This window comes from Rattus norvegicus, chromosome 14, assembly GCF_021556685.1.
Source record: "Rattus norvegicus strain SHRSP/BbbUtx chromosome 14, alternate assembly SHRSP_T2T, whole genome shotgun sequence".
In the NCBI taxonomy this organism is placed as follows: domain Eukaryota; kingdom Metazoa; phylum Chordata; class Mammalia; order Rodentia; family Muridae; genus Rattus; species Rattus norvegicus.
In genome coordinates this window covers 44,331,694-44,348,420 of record NC_141547.1, presented here as the reverse complement: position 1 = coordinate 44,348,420, position 16,727 = coordinate 44,331,694, and the positions used below count along the sequence as shown (strand labels likewise).

At 41.7% G+C, this 16,727-nt stretch overlaps 1 protein-coding gene across 8 annotated transcripts in view; it reads left to right on the top strand.

The window, feature by feature from the left end:
- The window catches only part of Tbc1d1 (TBC1 domain family member 1), a 201,924-nt gene that overhangs the window by 150,043 nt on the left and 35,154 nt on the right, over positions 1 to 16,727 (top strand). For all 8 annotated transcript variants that reach the window (XM_087583787.1, NM_001427317.1, XM_087583789.1 and 5 more), the window contains 2 exon segments: positions 5,994 to 6,179; positions 11,823 to 11,984. In XM_087583787.1, coding sequence (XP_087439913.1) covers positions 5,994 to 6,179; positions 11,823 to 11,984 — 348 coding nt within the window.

Here is a 16,727-nt window from a genome sequence, read left to right as displayed (position 1 = left end):
AGCCAGAGGGATTAAAAGTTCGTACTAAGGCTGAGCCACACCACAACTAGGAACAGTTTTGTTTTGTTTTCTTAGCAGAAGGCACAATCTCAGGGTTCACAATGTGATCAAGTATCCCTGCAACACATATTCCCTCCCTTGTTCCCCTCTTTCCTCCCTCCTCCTGTTCTAGCCCACATCCATCCATAACTATTTATACCTAACCTCTGTGCTTCTATGGATTGTAGCTTGGCTGTTGACTTAACCCTTAATATCCACATAGAAGCAATACACAGAATTTTTGTCTTTCTGGGTCTGAGTTACCTTACTCAGGATCATCTCCCTCCCTCACTCCCTCCCACCTCCCTCTTCTTTCTTTTCTTTCTTTCTCCTTTATTTTGGATTTTTCAAGACAGGGTTTCTCTATGTGGCCCTGGCTGCACTGGAATTTGGACCAGGCTGGCCTTGAACTCAGAGATCTGCCTGCTTCTGACTCCCAAGTACTGAGATTAAAGGTATTGCACCCTTAATCCTGGATAGGATAGTTTTCTATTGCATAAATGTACTGCTTTTTTAAAAATCCATTCATCTGTTAAGGGACATCTTCATTTCCAGTTTCTGACTATGATGGATAGAGCAGCAGTGAGCATGGGTTAGCACGTGTCTCTGTAGGAAGATGAAGCACCGTGAGAGTGTGTATCTAAGAGCAGTATACCTGCATCTGAGATGTATAGCCATATTTCTGAGGAACTGCCACTGATTTCCGTGGTGGCTGTACAAGTTTGCACATCCACCAACAATGGATCAGTGTTCGTCTTACTCCACGTCTTCACCAGGTCGAACTGTCGTTTGTTGTATTAATCTTAGAAATCCTGATGGATGTAAGATGAATCCCAAAGTAGTTTTGATTTGAATTTCCCTAATAAATAAAGACTGTGAACATTTCTTTAAATGTTTCTCAGCCATTTGAGAATTCTGTTTTTAGATCTGTACCTGGTTTTTAATTGGTTATTTGTTTTCTTGGTATCTAGTTTGTTGAATTCTTTATATATTTTGGATATTATTAGCCCTCTACTGGACATGTAGTTGATAAAAGTCTTTACCCATTCTGTAGGCTGCCACTTTGTTCAAATGATGGTGTCCTTTGCTATGCTTAAGCTTCTCAGTTCCCTGAGGTCCCATAGATTGTTGTTATTAGTGCCCGTGCTAACAGTGCTCTGTTCAGAAAGTCTTTTCCTGTGCCAGTGAGTTCAAGGCTATTCCCTACTTTCTCTTCTGTTGTGTTGAGTGTTTTATGTTTTATCTGACTTTATGTTGAAATCTTTGGTCCATGAGTTGAATGTTGTACAGGGTAGTAAGTCTGGATCTATTTACTGTCTTTTACATACAGCTATCCAGTGTGACCACTGTGTATTTCTGGCTTCTTTTTCACAAATCAGGTACTGATAAATAAGTGTGTGGATTTTGGCTTGTGTCTTCCTTTCTATTCCACCAATCAGCATGTCTGTTTTTGTGCCAATACCATGCTGTTTTATTACTATAGCTCTGTAGTACAATTTGAGGTCAAGGATGATACCTCCCACAGTTATTTTTTTATTTAATATATGAGTGCTCTGTTGCATATAAATCTGCAGACATCAGCTCCCTTTATAGATGGCTAATTGCTGGGAATTGAACTCAGGATCCCTAGAAGAGCTCAGTGCTCTTAACCGCTGAGCCATCTCACCAGTCTTCTCCCCCCCCCACACACAGTTATTTTATCATTCAGGATTATTATAGCTAATTCTGAAGTTTGGTGTGTGTGTGTGTGTGTGTGTGTGTGTGTGTGTGTGTGTGTGTGTGTGTGTGTATCATATGCAACTGTACACTGTTCTTTCAGAATATGTGGAGTTGTGTTGGAATTTTAATGGTGATTGCATTAAATCTATAGACAGTGTTTGGTAGGATCACCATTTTACTGTACTAATCCTACTAATCCATGAACATGGGAAATCTTCCCATCTTCTGATATGTTCTTCAGTGTCTTAAAGTTTTTTATTATACAAGTCTTTCCCTTGCTTGCTTAGAAATATCTATGATATTTTATGTTAGTTGAGGCTGTTGTGAATGAAGTGTTGTTTCCCTGATGTCTTTCTCAGTCTGTCTGTCAATTGTTTGTAGGGGGCTACTGATTTTAGTGAGTTGACTTTGTATCCAGCCATATGTGAAGCATTTATCAGCTAAAGGAGTTTACTGGTGGAATTGAAAGTCACATGTATACTTTCATCATCTGCAAGTAAAGATCCTTTGACTTTTTCCAATTTCTTTCCCCATGATCTCCTTCAGTTACTTTTTTGCTGTAGTAAAGACGCCCAGTATTGTATTGAAGAGATTTGGAAAGGCTGATGACCCTGTCCTCTTCCTGACTTTAATAGAACTGCTTTTGAATTTGTCTCCATTTAAGTTGGTTTTGGCTGAGGGCTTGCCATATATTGCCTTTATTAAGGCTGTCCCTTGTATTCCTAATCTCCTCAGTTTTATCATGAAGGGTGTTGGGTTTTGTCAAAGGCAACTAATGAGATGACCATGTGCTTTGTTTCTGTGGAGGATTACGTTTACCAGTTTATGGGAACCATCTTGGCCTCTTTGTGATGAAGCCTGCTTGACCATGGTAGATGATCTCTTTGATGTGTTACTGGGTTCAGTTAACAAGTATTTTTGGTGAGAATATTTACATCCATGTTCCTAAAAGAAAATGGCCTTTCTTTCTTTGTTGGGTCTTTATATAGTTTAAATATAAGGTACCTGTGGCCTTATAAAATAAATTGGGCAGTGTTCCTTCTGTTTTTATTTTGTGGAATGCTTAGTTGAGTATTTGCATTAACTCCTTGAAAGCCTGGTAGAATTCTGCATTCAAACCATCTGGCCTGGGCTAGTTGTTGGGAGACTTATAATGACAGCTTGTATTTCATTAGAGGTTATAGGTCTGTTTAAATTGATTACCTGTTCTTGATTTAACTTTAGTAAGTGGTACTTATCAAGAAAACGAACTGTTTCTTTCTAATTTTCCAATTTGGTGGAGTACAGGTTTTTAAAGTGTGCCTTTGTGAGTGACTGGATCTCCTCCTATCTTGCTGTGTCCACTTTCTCATCTCTGTTTATCCATTTGCATCTTCTTGCTCTTCCACTTAGTTAAATTGGCTAAGGGTTTGTCATTACTACTGATTTCCTCAAGGAACCAACTCTGTTTCCTTGATTCTTTGTGTTGTTCTTATATTTTTGATTTCCGCCCCGAGTTTGATTATTTCTCACTGTCTACTCCTTTGGTGTTTGATTTCTTCTTTTTATTCTAGAGCTTACAGCTATGCTGGTAAGTTAGTAGTATGAGATCTGTCCAATTTTTTTATGTAGGCACTTAGTGCGAAGAACATGCCTCTAAGAACAGCCTTCATGGTGTCTCAGAAGTTTGGCTATGTTGTGTACTCATTTTCATTCCAGTGTAGGAAGTCTCTAATTTCCTCCTTAATCTTTGTCCTGACCCTTTTTCCTCAGTCCTGTGAGTTATGTAAGCCTTGTGTTGTCCAGCTTTAATCCGTGCTGGTCAGACAGGGTGAGGGCCTTACTTCAGTTCCCTTGAGTCTGCTGAGACTGCTTTGTAGCAGAGTATTTGCTCAGTTTTAGAGAAAAATCCCATGAGGTACTAAGAAGAAGGTAGACTTTTTGGGGTAAAATGTTCTGAAAATAATGTTAGGTCCGTTTGGTTTTTAATGTCAGTTAGCTCCAGTATTTCTCTATTGATCAGTGTGGGGAGTTAATATGTGATTTAAGCTGTAGTAGTGTTTCTTTTATAAACTTGAGTGTTCCCCAGCTCCAAAAAAAAAAAAAAAAAAAAAAAAAAAAAAGAAAAGAAAAGAAAAGAAAAAAAGAAAAAAAATAAACTTGAGTGTTGTGTTTGGTGCATAGATGTTAAAATTGCAGTGTCCTCTTGGTGGAGTTTTACTTTGATTGGTTTCCAAGTCTATTTTTGTAGTGTTTTTATGAAAATCAGACAAGCTTATTTGTATTACCCAATATAATGCCCCTGTGACTTGCAAGTAGGCAAAGGCAGAGAACACGGGGAAGGTAATTTATGCCTTAAACCTCACACCATCACTACCACCACCACCACCACCACCACCACCACCACTGAACAGTACTTGGAATGCTGCAGATCGAGTTTCGGAGAAGGCAAAGCTGGTACTCTGTAAGCCTCTGTAGGCAGTTCCAGCAGAAGCCACCCTGGACCTGACACCAAGCAACCTAAACTACTAGGATTATTCCTCATTCCTGGCTGAGTTATAGCCCAGTATTATGAGTTCAGATGGGCAGGTTATTTGGAGAAATTAAGCATTTTGTGCTTCAGTGTGAGCTCAAGGATCTCATAGTAGGGTTCCAGTTCAGCTTCAGGAAAGACAGTGCTAGTGGCTGCTAGGGAAATGAGAACTCAGAACTGTATTGGAGCTGGCAGTCAAAACAGGTTCTATGTGGGTAATTTTGAGGCTCAAGCTGCCTGTGAGTGTTGTTTCACTTGCAGATGTTAAGATCCATGTTCCTTAAGTTCAGTGTGCACAGGAGCCCTGTGAGTGCTTCTCATCATGTGAGGCCCAGTTGTATGAGGACCTCTGCTGCCTTTCAGTGCGAGGGTCACTGTGAATAGGTGTGACACTGTATATGTCTGTAAGATATTTGAGAGTTATGCTATCGTGTATACCAGGAACATGATTTCTGTAAAGAAAGGGATTTAGATTTATGAAATCTAAGGAGTTAAACAAACACAGCTATTTGGAAATTGATGTGGGAACACGCAAATTGAAGTCGCATCTAGTGGTGAGCAGCTGGCTTCTGAGCCAGGCAGACAGTGGAATATCTGCACCAGCTTGCTTGTTAGATTGTTCTTTCTGGGCCTTAGTTTCCTTTTCAGGTGATTGTGTATGAAGATAAGTGACTACCTGTATAAATGCGTAGTACCACAAGTGTCCTGCACTCGATGAGGGATTGATAGTAGTCCCAGCTCACACTGCCTCTTAAATACATTAAACTTCCCCAGAGTACCTAATGGTGTGGAAGGGAAAGTGCTTGTGTAAGCCAAGCTGCTATGTCCTCATGCTGGTTCCCTGCTGCCAAGCTGTGTGACACTGGGAAAGTCTTCAAACACCTATACCTTGTTTGTTTGTTTGTTTGTTTGTTTGTTTGTTTGTTTATCTATCAGGTTTTTTTAAATATAAAACTAGATTTACAAAACTAAATACCAGAGTCATTACATAAGTGATTGTTTTACATAAGTGATTATAGAAACATAGTAACCGCTATATGATCAATTGTTATCAAATAACCCCAAAAGGTCATCTTAAACCCTAAAAGTCTCTTCAAACATTAAAAGTCTCTTCAGACATTTCCCCAACTACTGAAGCTTTTGTTTCCTAGTTAATGTGCCATTTATTTCATGTTTGTGACTCAAACATAATTTATTGTGGTGAATATTAAAATACAATTTTAAAATCACATTTATTTATGTGTATGTGAGGGTCAGGAGCAAGCATTACCACACCACACACATGTGGACCAGAGAACAACTTTTGGGAGTCAATTCTTTTCTTCCTTCATGTGGGTCCCAGAGATTAAACTCAGGTTTCCAGCCTTGATAAGTGCCTTTGCCTGTTGTTATCTTGCTGGCCCCAAAAGCATACATTTTACATTCAGTGATGTAAATAGCTAGCTGAACAGTGAAATCTTAGCTAACTGAGCAGAAATTTCTGAGTTGGTAAATCATTTGACTACATATTGTTTGTTGATGAAAAAAAGACCATTCTGAGGCTGGTGAGGTGACTCAGTGGGTAAAGGTGCTTACTGTCCAAGCCCAGTGTCCTGAGGTCAGCTGTAAGGATCCACATACTGGTAGAAGGAGAGAACTAACTCCACAACATTGTCACACGCTCACACATGATTTTAAAAGGAAAGAAATACCATCCTGCAATGTCCTTTTTGTTTGTTTCCAGATTATTCAGAGCTGGGAGAGCTCCCTCCACGTTCCCCTTTAGAACCAGTGTGTGAAGATGGACCATTTGGTCCAGTACAAGAGGAGAAGAAGAAAACGTCTCGTGAGCTTAGAGAGCTGTGGAAAAAGGCCATCTTGCAGCAGATCCTGCTGCTGAGGATGGAGAAGGAGAACCAGAAGCTACAAGGTTGGTCTGGAGTGTGAAGGGAACAAAACAGATGCCTTACTTAGTCCTCGCACACAGCATAAAGTCTGAAAACAACACTGACCTCAAAGTAATAGTGACACCATTTACTTTCCAGACACTTAAAGAGTGTCTATCACATATTCCTGTGTAGTATTAGAAGCACCATATCTAGAACTTCTGAAATATAAGCTGCCATGTAAGCTCTAACTCTCAGAAGTGTTTTTTATTGGTTGGTTGGTTGGTTGGTTGGTTGGTTGGTTGGTTGGTTGGTTGGTTGGTTGGTTGGTTGGTTTTGTTGTAGTGGTGAGTTTATGGTGGTTAAGACCTTAAGGTATATAATTCCATTTTGTGTGGCTGTTCAGTGAGTTCCTGGGTAAAAGTTTACTTGGACAGATATCACCAATATCAAAGTGGCAGGAACTTGGAAAGTTTGGATTTTTGTAAACCACTGTCTGGATTTGAAATCCTAAAGATGCAGAGTGGGAAGTCTGAGTCCCCTCCCAGAGGAGACTGTAGCAGGATGTTCACCTCATGGTGCCATCCTTAATGCAGTTTGGAATTAGTGCGTTTCATTGAGCATCATGCTTGGTCACAGGTCTTTGTCTTCGAATAAGGACCCCAAAGCTTGAATAGAACTGAAAGTTACTAAGATACCAGATTTTAGGAGTAAACACTCAGAATAAGTTGTGTCCCAGGAAGCCCTGCTGGCCAGAACTCTCCGCTGCTCTTCTTAGCTAGTGTCACAGTGGTAGGTAGATGTCCTCTTCATGATCAGGCATCTGTGAGTTACAACAGCACCCACACAAGGAATACAGCACCCAGCACAGGCAGATAAGATATCAAATAACAAACATAGATGTTACTCTTGACCAGAAGGAAGGGAACTGAAGTAATAAAACCCTGTGATGTGGTGGTGGTCCAGCAGTTGAAACAGCTGCTTAGAGAAGAAGCCAGTGCTCTGTTGCTCAGAGTATTACAACTAGAACAGGTTGTTTAGTCAGGGTGCAGTGAGCAGGTTTGACAGGTCAGTATTAAGCTTTTTCCTACTTCATTCTTTGTGGTATTTGTGTGGGGGTATGGGAGGGGGGCGGTGTTGAGACAAAGAACATCCAAAGATGCTACTGAGTTTTTCTTTTTGTGTTGACCATCTATATCTACTGCTGGGTACAGGGCCTGCCCTTCAGAGTGGTTTATAAACGCCCCTAGAGCTAACTTCTGGTAGGGTGGGGGCTTTTGTCTACTTTTCCTCTCAGCACTGGGAGCCTTCTGGCACAGACTCACGCAGGCCAGTGCATGCTGCTACAGTGTCTGTGAGTTTATATGTTCACCAGTCCTGATAATGTTTAGAAGGCCCATGTTTCCTTGGTGTCCCCTATCTCCTTTGGCTGTTGCAGTCCTGCCTCCTCTTTCCTAAGGTTCTCTGAGCCTTAAGGGGAGGGAATTGATGGAGACCTCTTGTTTAGAACTGTGTGTTCAAGGTCCCTCACTCTGTGTATGTTGTCTGGGTGTGGCTATATTTATTCCCATTTACCGAAGAAGGAAGCCTCTGTTTAATTTTTTTAACCTATGTGTCCTTTGTGTATATAACATGGCTTCTGGTTTTGTGTTTTATGGGATTCTTGTATGTGTTTCCGTGTCTATATGTATTTCTTGTGGACTTTGGTTCTTTTTCTTCTGTTTGTTTAATTTGTCCTATTCCAGTTTGTTTTCTCATATTTTATTAGTCTTTAAATGCCTGTTTATTTTTTAATAAGAGTCAGAAATAGGGTAGACTCGAATGGGAGGGTCTCAGGAGTTGGGGGGTGGGAATAGTCAGACTATATTATATGAAGATAATCTGTTTACAATAAAAGAAAAATATAATAAAGATTAAACAATAAAAATTTTAAGTATTTTATGGGCCCATGAGGTCGTTCAATAAGCAAAGATACTTGCCACTCAAACCTGATGGCATGGGTTCAATCCCCAGAACCCACAATGGAGAGAGAACCAACTCCTGCAGGTTGTCCTCTGCCCTCCATGCCCCATGGTATATACACCCTCACTTATGTGTGAGTGTATGCACATGCACAGGGCAGGAGTGGGTGCTTATGGTAATAATAAAAATGTCTTGTGGTCATAGCTTTACAAAGTATGGCTTCAAGAAAATGACAGCAATGTATCTGGAGATCTTTGTTAAAAATTGAGAGAAATCAGTAATGCTCGTTATGTGGCTCTTGACGTTTAGTGCTTTGTAGACAGTCTTGCAAGCAGCAGCCAAGTGAAATAAAAACTGGGATGTAGAAGGAAAGAGAAGCTGCTTGCTCCTGTGAATGTTAGAAGTCATGAGTATAGAATTGGTGACAGGATCAGTATACCTCAGAAACCAAGGGCATGCTGCTGTCCAGGGCTGGCGACAGATCCACATGAGCAGGAAGTGTCTGCTGGGCTGTCTTGGCCACCTTGCCAGGGCTGGGCTTGTGTCCACTGTGGACTTTACCAGTGTTTGTCCTGGTGGTACTGCCTATGCTCGTTTCTCTTACCGCTGTTTATCCCAGGATGTGTTTATCTTGTGTCAAAGCGTAGTCAACTTTCTAAATTTAATATAGGAAGTGTTAATCCATTCATTAGCCTTGCTATAACTATATTACTGAGAAATAATCAACAATAGTAAGTTGATTGCTTCAAAATGTTTAGTAAGCGTGATAGCACTGAATTGGTTGGTATAGAAGCTAGGTCAGACAAGAACCAATCAGGGTTCATTGTGTAAACAGAAACTATTATTCTCTGATTTGTTTTTCATACACTTCTTATAAGAGGTTTAAGTTGCAGATGTGAGTGTTTCTTGAAATTGATCTGGGTTCAAGCTGACTTGCATGTTCTTTAGTAAAGAAAATAGAGGAACACCCATGACAGAGTCTTTCTCTGGCTAAGTCTGTTTTCTGCCTTTCTAATATGTAGACACAGTACTAATTACCATTCTGGAAGCATTTCGTCCCAGAGAGAAGTTAACCCCATCGTCTGAATCTGCCTCTCTGTGGTGTAGACACTTGGCAGCTGGGATTGTGGGTTTCTTTCCCAGTGACACAGATACATTGTCCTAGTTTGCTTCCTTTCTATTGCTGTGATAAAACACTAAAGGAATCAGCTTGGGGAGGAGAAGGTTTATTTGACTTATAGGTCACAGTCTGTCATCAGAGAAGTGAGGGCAGGAGCTGAAAGCAAGAACTGAAGCAGAAACCATGGAGAAATGCTTCTTTCTGGCTGGCTTCCTCCACCTGCCTTGATCAGTTACCTTTCTTTTTTTTTTTTTTTTTTTTTAACTTGAGCCTTCTATATTTATACAATGACAATTGTGCTTACCCAAGCAGTGATATCATTGCTTACATTATTAAAAGAAATCATAATATCCACATTTCAAAAGCTCTATCTTTACACAAATCCCCCAATAGTTCCCCTTCCTCCTTCTCCCATTCCTTGGATCAGTCACCACCTAAACTTATTTTGCATTAAAAAGCACAAATTCAGCAAGACAAAAGAGATGTCTGGCCAGGCTTGTCCTGTAAACAGGAAGACATACCTGTCTGGTAGCAAACATGGTTACATAGTTATGCATGGTGAGAGGCCGAATTAAACATTTGTTGGTAAACTATCTCTAGTTATTATCTCCTATCATAATTCCCTTCTAATTGCAGACAGACAAGTTCATTTTACAAAGCAGATCTTCTAGATATCTTTCTAATATATAGATCTTTGTAAGATGTAATCATTCTAAGAGCCATTTTCAAGTCTCTATCAATCCAACATAATGTCTGCATTTTCCATGTCTCTAGATCAGTTACCTTTCTTAACCTTGGACCACCTACCTAGCCAGGGATAGCACCACCCCACAGTTGGCTGGGCCCTCGAACATCAATCATAGGCGGTTTTTTTTTCAATTGAAAATCAGCCCCCAGAAGACCCTAACTGTGTCAGTTTGATAAAGATAAAACAAAACAAAACAAAACCAGCCAGCATTTACACATCGGATCTCTGCCAGAGATATAGCCCCCTGCTGTACATCGCCGGAAGGTCACTTTCCCTGTATTTTATAATAGCTGGGAGCATCCTAATGGAGGGTAGCATAATCTTGACACAGACGTGTCACTGCTTATCAGACTCATTCATCTAAAAAAACATTTTATGCCTAACTAGTATTAGTGTTATACAATCCATGGTGATACATTACATCTTGAATTGGAGTTGAAGGCCTCTAATTTATAAGGTTTCTTAAGTTTATTGTAGAAAATAATTTACAGAATTATAAGTTTTTCTTAAATCTCTTTTAAGCATAGGGGTCATTTAATTGCTGAGCCCTTGAAAGTTTTCTTTCTTTCTCAGCTAACTTACAAGGTACTGTGATAGTTTGCAGGAGGATTTTATTGGGGGGAGGGGGAATTTAATAGGAGCCTAGGCACAGAGTGCCAGAGGCTTGCCCTGCCCTGTGGGTATACCTCAGAGCTGAACAGCAGCCAGTGTCCAAGTTAGTTCATGTGGCCTTGCTGTGTTGGGAAAATTCTGCAAAATCACATGTGATTTCATTCTGTCCTGTTTGCCCCTGTGCAGGAAGGGTATGAACATGCAGGCTCTTTGGTAGTACTATGGAAGGTTAGGTGTCTATAGCTATGGGTCCTGCCATAGCTGATAAGGCTAAGGCATTTCACAGGCCACCGTCCTTGGGAATCTGAGGCAGGGGATGCTGCAAAAAGATCCTTGGATTAAGCTTCTGGCCAAGTATTCTAGCAGCTTGGTTTTGGCTGTGTGAGGTTCCGTGGACTTGAGATGGAGTTCTGGTTGTTGCTGGGCAGTATTGGGGAACATAGACATGCTTATGACAGAGTTCACTGCTAATGAAGCCACTGGCGCTCAGAGCCCTATGCTGGCTCCAGTCAGCCTAAGAAGGTAAGTGATGAGTCGGACTTGCCAGATGTGGTCAGCTCAGCTCTAGTGACATGCTTTCTCATATACGGGAGTTTCAAAACTATGTAGGATGGGTGTGTTTTAAAAATATGAGACCCTAAAGTCTTTCTGCATTGATTTCTGTCTATTTGGTAATTTAAGTGTAATTCTCACTATGGCTTTAGGCTTTTTTTGGTGAGGTGCCATAACTTGCTTCAGATTTATGAGATGTCCTGTGAAGGGGAATCTTTTCTATAGAAACATTACTAATGGTTGACAACAGCTACATGAGGCTTGCCTCTGGATAAAGAGGAACTTAGACTGTCTCTTCAGCTTGGTGAACAAAAGTTATTGAGGCCATGCCATGCCAAGCACTGGGAATAGCAATAGGTATTTCTGTCTTGATAGGGTGGCCATGGAAATGGACCAAATTGAGAAGAAGTGAGGTATACCTTACTCCTAAGGCCAGAAAGCCATGTTGGAAGTGTGTGGTTAAGAGAAATCAAGGCAGTTCCTAGGCTTTTCATATTTGTTCCATGTAAGTACTGACCAGGCCTCACTCTGCTTTGGACTCTGGATGGGGCATAGTTAGGGTAGTCTGGCTCAAGAGACACGTTAGTGAGTCTCAGAGGAGGAAGAAAGGTGGGTTCAATTCGACCTGTGCTGTCGGCTGCATGGGCTCAGTAGCTCAGGCTCTGTCTCTCACTCCTCCCTCCTCTTTCCCAGCCTCTGAGAATGATTTGCTGAACAAACGCCTGAAGCTTGATTATGAGGAAATCACTCCTTGTCTTAAAGAAGTAACTACAGTGTGGGAAAAGATGCTTAGCACTCCAGGAAGATCCAAAATTAAGTTTGATATGGAAAAAGTGCACTCAGCTGTTGGGCAAGGTAAGCTTTATCAGTGGCTTGATCAGGCCAGCCTCACCCTCTGTAATGACTAGAAGGGTGGAATAAAGGTATTTGCAAGGCTACTTTCTGCGCTAGTCTTGCCTTTTCATCTTCACTCACTGTTTTTCCAGATGCCTGATTTTGATGTGGGTTCTATCACCTTTCATGATCTTAATTACATTAATTAAAGTGCCTGGAAAACCAGGCTCCAATATGTTGATAGGAAAACCTTAGTTGCCTGTGAACTGAATAAGTGGGGAGTTAAATAGGAAACTAAAAAGGAACTGTGTGGTTTCTTGCTGGTTGGGTATCCTAGGGAAACAACAGGGTGCTCAACTCGTCCTCCAGGCAGATGGTCCAGGTTTGGACCTCAGTCCAGGTAAGTGTCTTGTGGTATAATCTTAAGCAAAGACCCATCCTTGGTTTTTGCATTTTTAAGATGGATTTCATTTTTAATTGTGTGTGTGTGTGTGTGTGTGTGTGTGTGTGTGTGTGTGTGTGTGTGTGTGTGTGTGTAGGCAGGCAGGCAGGCAGGCAGGCAGGCAGAGTTATGGGTATTTAACTCATCCTGAAATCAAGCTGAGGTCCTCTTTGAGAGCAGGGAATGCTCTTAGCTGCCGAGCTGCCTCTCCAACCCTGAGCCTTACTTTGTACATGTGGAAGACATGGGTGGTGACGCTGGCTGTGAAAATGAAGTGATGTGAGACCCCAGAGTGTGGCACATGCGTCTGTGTCCTGGATGGCTTAGAAGGTGGGACATAGGGTTGGTTGCCTCTCACTGTGGTCTGCCAGTCAGGGTTTTTGTCTGTGAAAAGGTGAGTGCAGCACTTGAGATGAATCTGGAATGTTGCCAGCAGTTTGCCATAGCAATCCTCAAAACCATGAGCGTTTGCGTTTCTTCATTCTGCTCCTCTCCTGGGGGTTCTGTTTTTAATTGTTACTGGTTACTTATAGGCTTGCCATTTTCATGGGTCCTCATCACTCTTGCCTTGTCCTCAGCTGTTCCTCTGCCCTAGTGCCTCCCTACACTCCCTGCATGTTTCTCATTTTGTTTTGCTCTAATTCATTTTTACTATGTAGTATAAAAACATCAGTCTGAGGCTGGTAACATTTCTAGGAGGGTAAAAGTGCATGTACACAAGCCTGTCAACCAGAGTTTCATCCCATGGAACCCAGGAAAAGGTGAGAGGAGAGAATCATCCACAAAGCTATCCTCTAACTTCCACATACATGTCATGGGATATATCTACACATATATTATACACACACATGTCAGGCTTTTATAGATTAGAAATTCTTAAAGAATGAAAAAGTACATTTTAGAGCTTAATTTGATGAATTTTGGTGTTGAAATAAAGCAGTAGTGGTTTCTCTTGACGTGGACCTTAGTAAACATTGCTGTGAGCTGGGAGCCTTCTGAGAGCTGCTTTTAGGGCTAGCACTGCTCACTCTAGTTCTGAATGAGGGTTCTAGGTAAATCACAGGGTTTTCCTGTGGCTATGTCCATTGTCCAGAGGAAGCAGCCTACATGTGTTACTTGAACTAAATAGTTTTTCTATCATAGACTTCTTATAAAAATAAAGATTTATTTTTGTTTTTTATATGTATGGTTTTCTTGCCTATACATATATGACCATATGCAGGTTTGGTGCTCCAAAAAAGATCAGAAGAGGGTGCCAGATCCCCTGGAATTATAGACAGTTGTGAGCCACCATGTGGGTGCTAGGAGTTGAACCCGGGTTCTCTGAAAGAGTGGCTAGTGTCTTTAGCCACTGAGCTGTCACTCCAGCTCTTTCAGCCATTATTAAAAAGCTTTTTACTATGTTGGGATATATCTCAGTGGACTTTCTGTGCAAGTGTGAGCACTGGGGTTCACATCCCCAGAACCATGTAAAACCTAAACAGGTGTGTTAACTACTCAGAAGTCCAGCACTCAAGAGGCAGAGATGGGATTCCCTCGGAAGGCTGGCTAGCCAGACTAACCACACCTCCAGGTTCAGTGAGACCCTGACTCACAAGAAAGTGGAGAGCCACTGATGAAGACACTTCATGTCAACTTTGGGCCATTATGTGAACATGCCTGGACCACTCCCTCACATTCAAACAACCTCATGCAAATAAGTAAATAAGTAAATAAACAGAACCTTTTACTGAACATTGACTGCATGGGTTTTCGTACTGATGGGTAAGTATTGCTGGTTTTGACCTTCCCTTCCTACGGATTAAGGAGACTTGAGTGACAGTGGCCTCAGGCCCTTGGCTTGCAGGAGTTCTCTCATCATGCCTAGCTGCCTGTGGTTGAGCCATAAGCTGTACAGGCAACAGTTTCCAGTGTGACCCTGGGTTGGTGTCTTGTGTTTTGCCTCCTTGCTGGCAGCAGGAGAAAGCCTGGCCCAATTTGTTGCACTGTTTGTGCAGTTCTGGTGGGCTTTACACCTATTGTGGCTGCTGCAGTGTAACCTTTACATGGGACGGATGCTGAAGAGGGCTATTTCGAAAACGTAGAAAGCAGAGGTGAACACACCCACTTTTCCCTTTTCACACTAGGCAGTGTTCTGTAGTGGTACCTCAGAAGCAGGTGCCTGTTCTCTAGCAGCTGCTCAGAGGCCTGGAACCTGGCATGTAGTTCCTGTTCTGTGTGGTAAGGGGGATGATAGGCTCCAGGTATCTGGATCCTGTGGGCTGGAGTTGGGCAGGACTGAGGTACACAGGTAAGCCAGGAATGATATAGAATTCATTTTGACCTCTGACTTGGTCATTCCCTGAAGAAATGAATGCATGCAAACAGCAGAGGCTTTGTCATCCATTTTCAACACCTGAAGACTTAGCAACTTCAAACAAATGGCCACTATTCATCTAGGTCTCAGAGTGTTTAAATGATCCTAAACCAGAGCCATGATTTTGACTTTTCAAGCAGAGGCAAAGTCACGAGAGAGAGAGAGAGAGAGAGAGAGAGAGAGAGAGAGAGAGAGAGAGAGAGAGAGAGAGAGAGAGAGAGAGAGGGAGGGAGAGAGGGAGAGAGAGAGAGAGAGAGAGAGAGAGAGAGAGAGAGAGAGAGAGAGAGAGAGAGAGAGAAACAGAAACAGTCCTTGTGTGGGTGATGAGTTCTTTCCTCCTAATAGGGATTTAGAAATTGTTCCAAGTTGCCATGAGAAGAGAGTAGCAGATTTAGGAGTGACCTTGGGGAAAAAGTGAATTCTGTGGAGTAGTAAATCATTCAAAGGTTGATGTGCATCAGATGATTTCTGGAAAGAAAGCAAGATACTGAATCCTAGAAGCAAGTAGCTGGTTTTCTCGGATGTTGTTGTGAAGTGACCACATAAACAATCAGCAGAATGTGTCAGATGCAAACTTCACTTATCTTTGACCCAGCAATGCAGTTCCCAGAAACCTGTTCTAGAAATTAATCAGCTACAGGTTGTACAGTAAGAATGCTTATTGTGCTATGTTCTTAGTAGCTGAAACCAAAACAAAGCGACCCAGCCATATGATCATTGCATGCATATTCCAGAGAAACAGCACAGTAGGCATTGCCATATGCTGAGAGTATTATAGTATTCATGTCTCACTCACAGTTGGTACTTTCTCCCACAATGCATTTGCAGATGTTGAGGTTATAGGTGTGTGAATGTGCCTCCTGGGTTATTTGGCATAGCCCCATGTACCAGCCCTTGTCCTAGTAAAATAAGCAGTGGGTCCCTTCCTCCTCCTCCTCCTCCCCCTCCCTTTCTGAAGCGTTCTGTTCTGAAGTTGGAACTGCATGTCTACTCTGCTTATGGGTGGATTCTTGCTTTTGTCTTTATACCCTTTGAATTGTCAGATTTTTTTTCCTTTATAGCAATAAGCATATATTATTTTTCACATTAGTGAGAATAAAGTTATTCACATATGAGCTGGGTGAACAGTCTCTTGCCTACCCAGAATTCCCTGTGTGCTGGCCTGCTGACCAGGTTTCTTCTTGAATTAGGAATAAAACAAACCTGAGCTTGGAAAGGGTTGCTCTAAGCAAAAGCACTGTCTGACTGCATGACTTTTTGCTTTAAATCTCAGACTCAGCCAATCCTGCAATATGAGAGTATCTGGTATTGTCTGGTAGTATGGCCAGTGTTCTCTTCCTCCCCCAAATAATTCTGACAAGATAATGGGAATGATTTAGTAATAAGAGGATATTGCACATCGCCTAACTTGGGGAGAATTTCCAGTTTGACAGAAAGTATGTGGTGAAAAAGCCCCTCTATAAATCACTCAACATGTTAACTGTGTTCTAGTTCATTGTTTGCTTTTATATGGAGTCTAAAGGATTACAGATCTGTTCCTTTTCTACCTACCTACCTCCCCCATCCCTCTTTCTCTGTATGTTCGTTCACATGTGCATGTGCGTTTGTGCATGCATCCCGCATGCCATACACACACACACACACACACACACACACACACACACACACACACACACCCCTAAGACAGATCTGAGCAGGCATGGTAAGGAAGGAGAGAAGAAGTAGAAGTGATGTAAGAAAGCAGCCATTAGGATATGTTAGTTTCCTGTGCTACCATAGCAAATAACTACAGATTTAGTGGCTAAAACAGCACAGAGTGGCCAGCAAGATCATTCAGCATGTAGACATGTGTGTGTAGGCATGATGAACTGAATTCAATGTCCGGATTCCAAAAGGAGAGAACCAACTCCTGAGAATTGCTTTCCACCTGCCACACACAGTGTAAGACCTGCACAGGTTGAAGCCA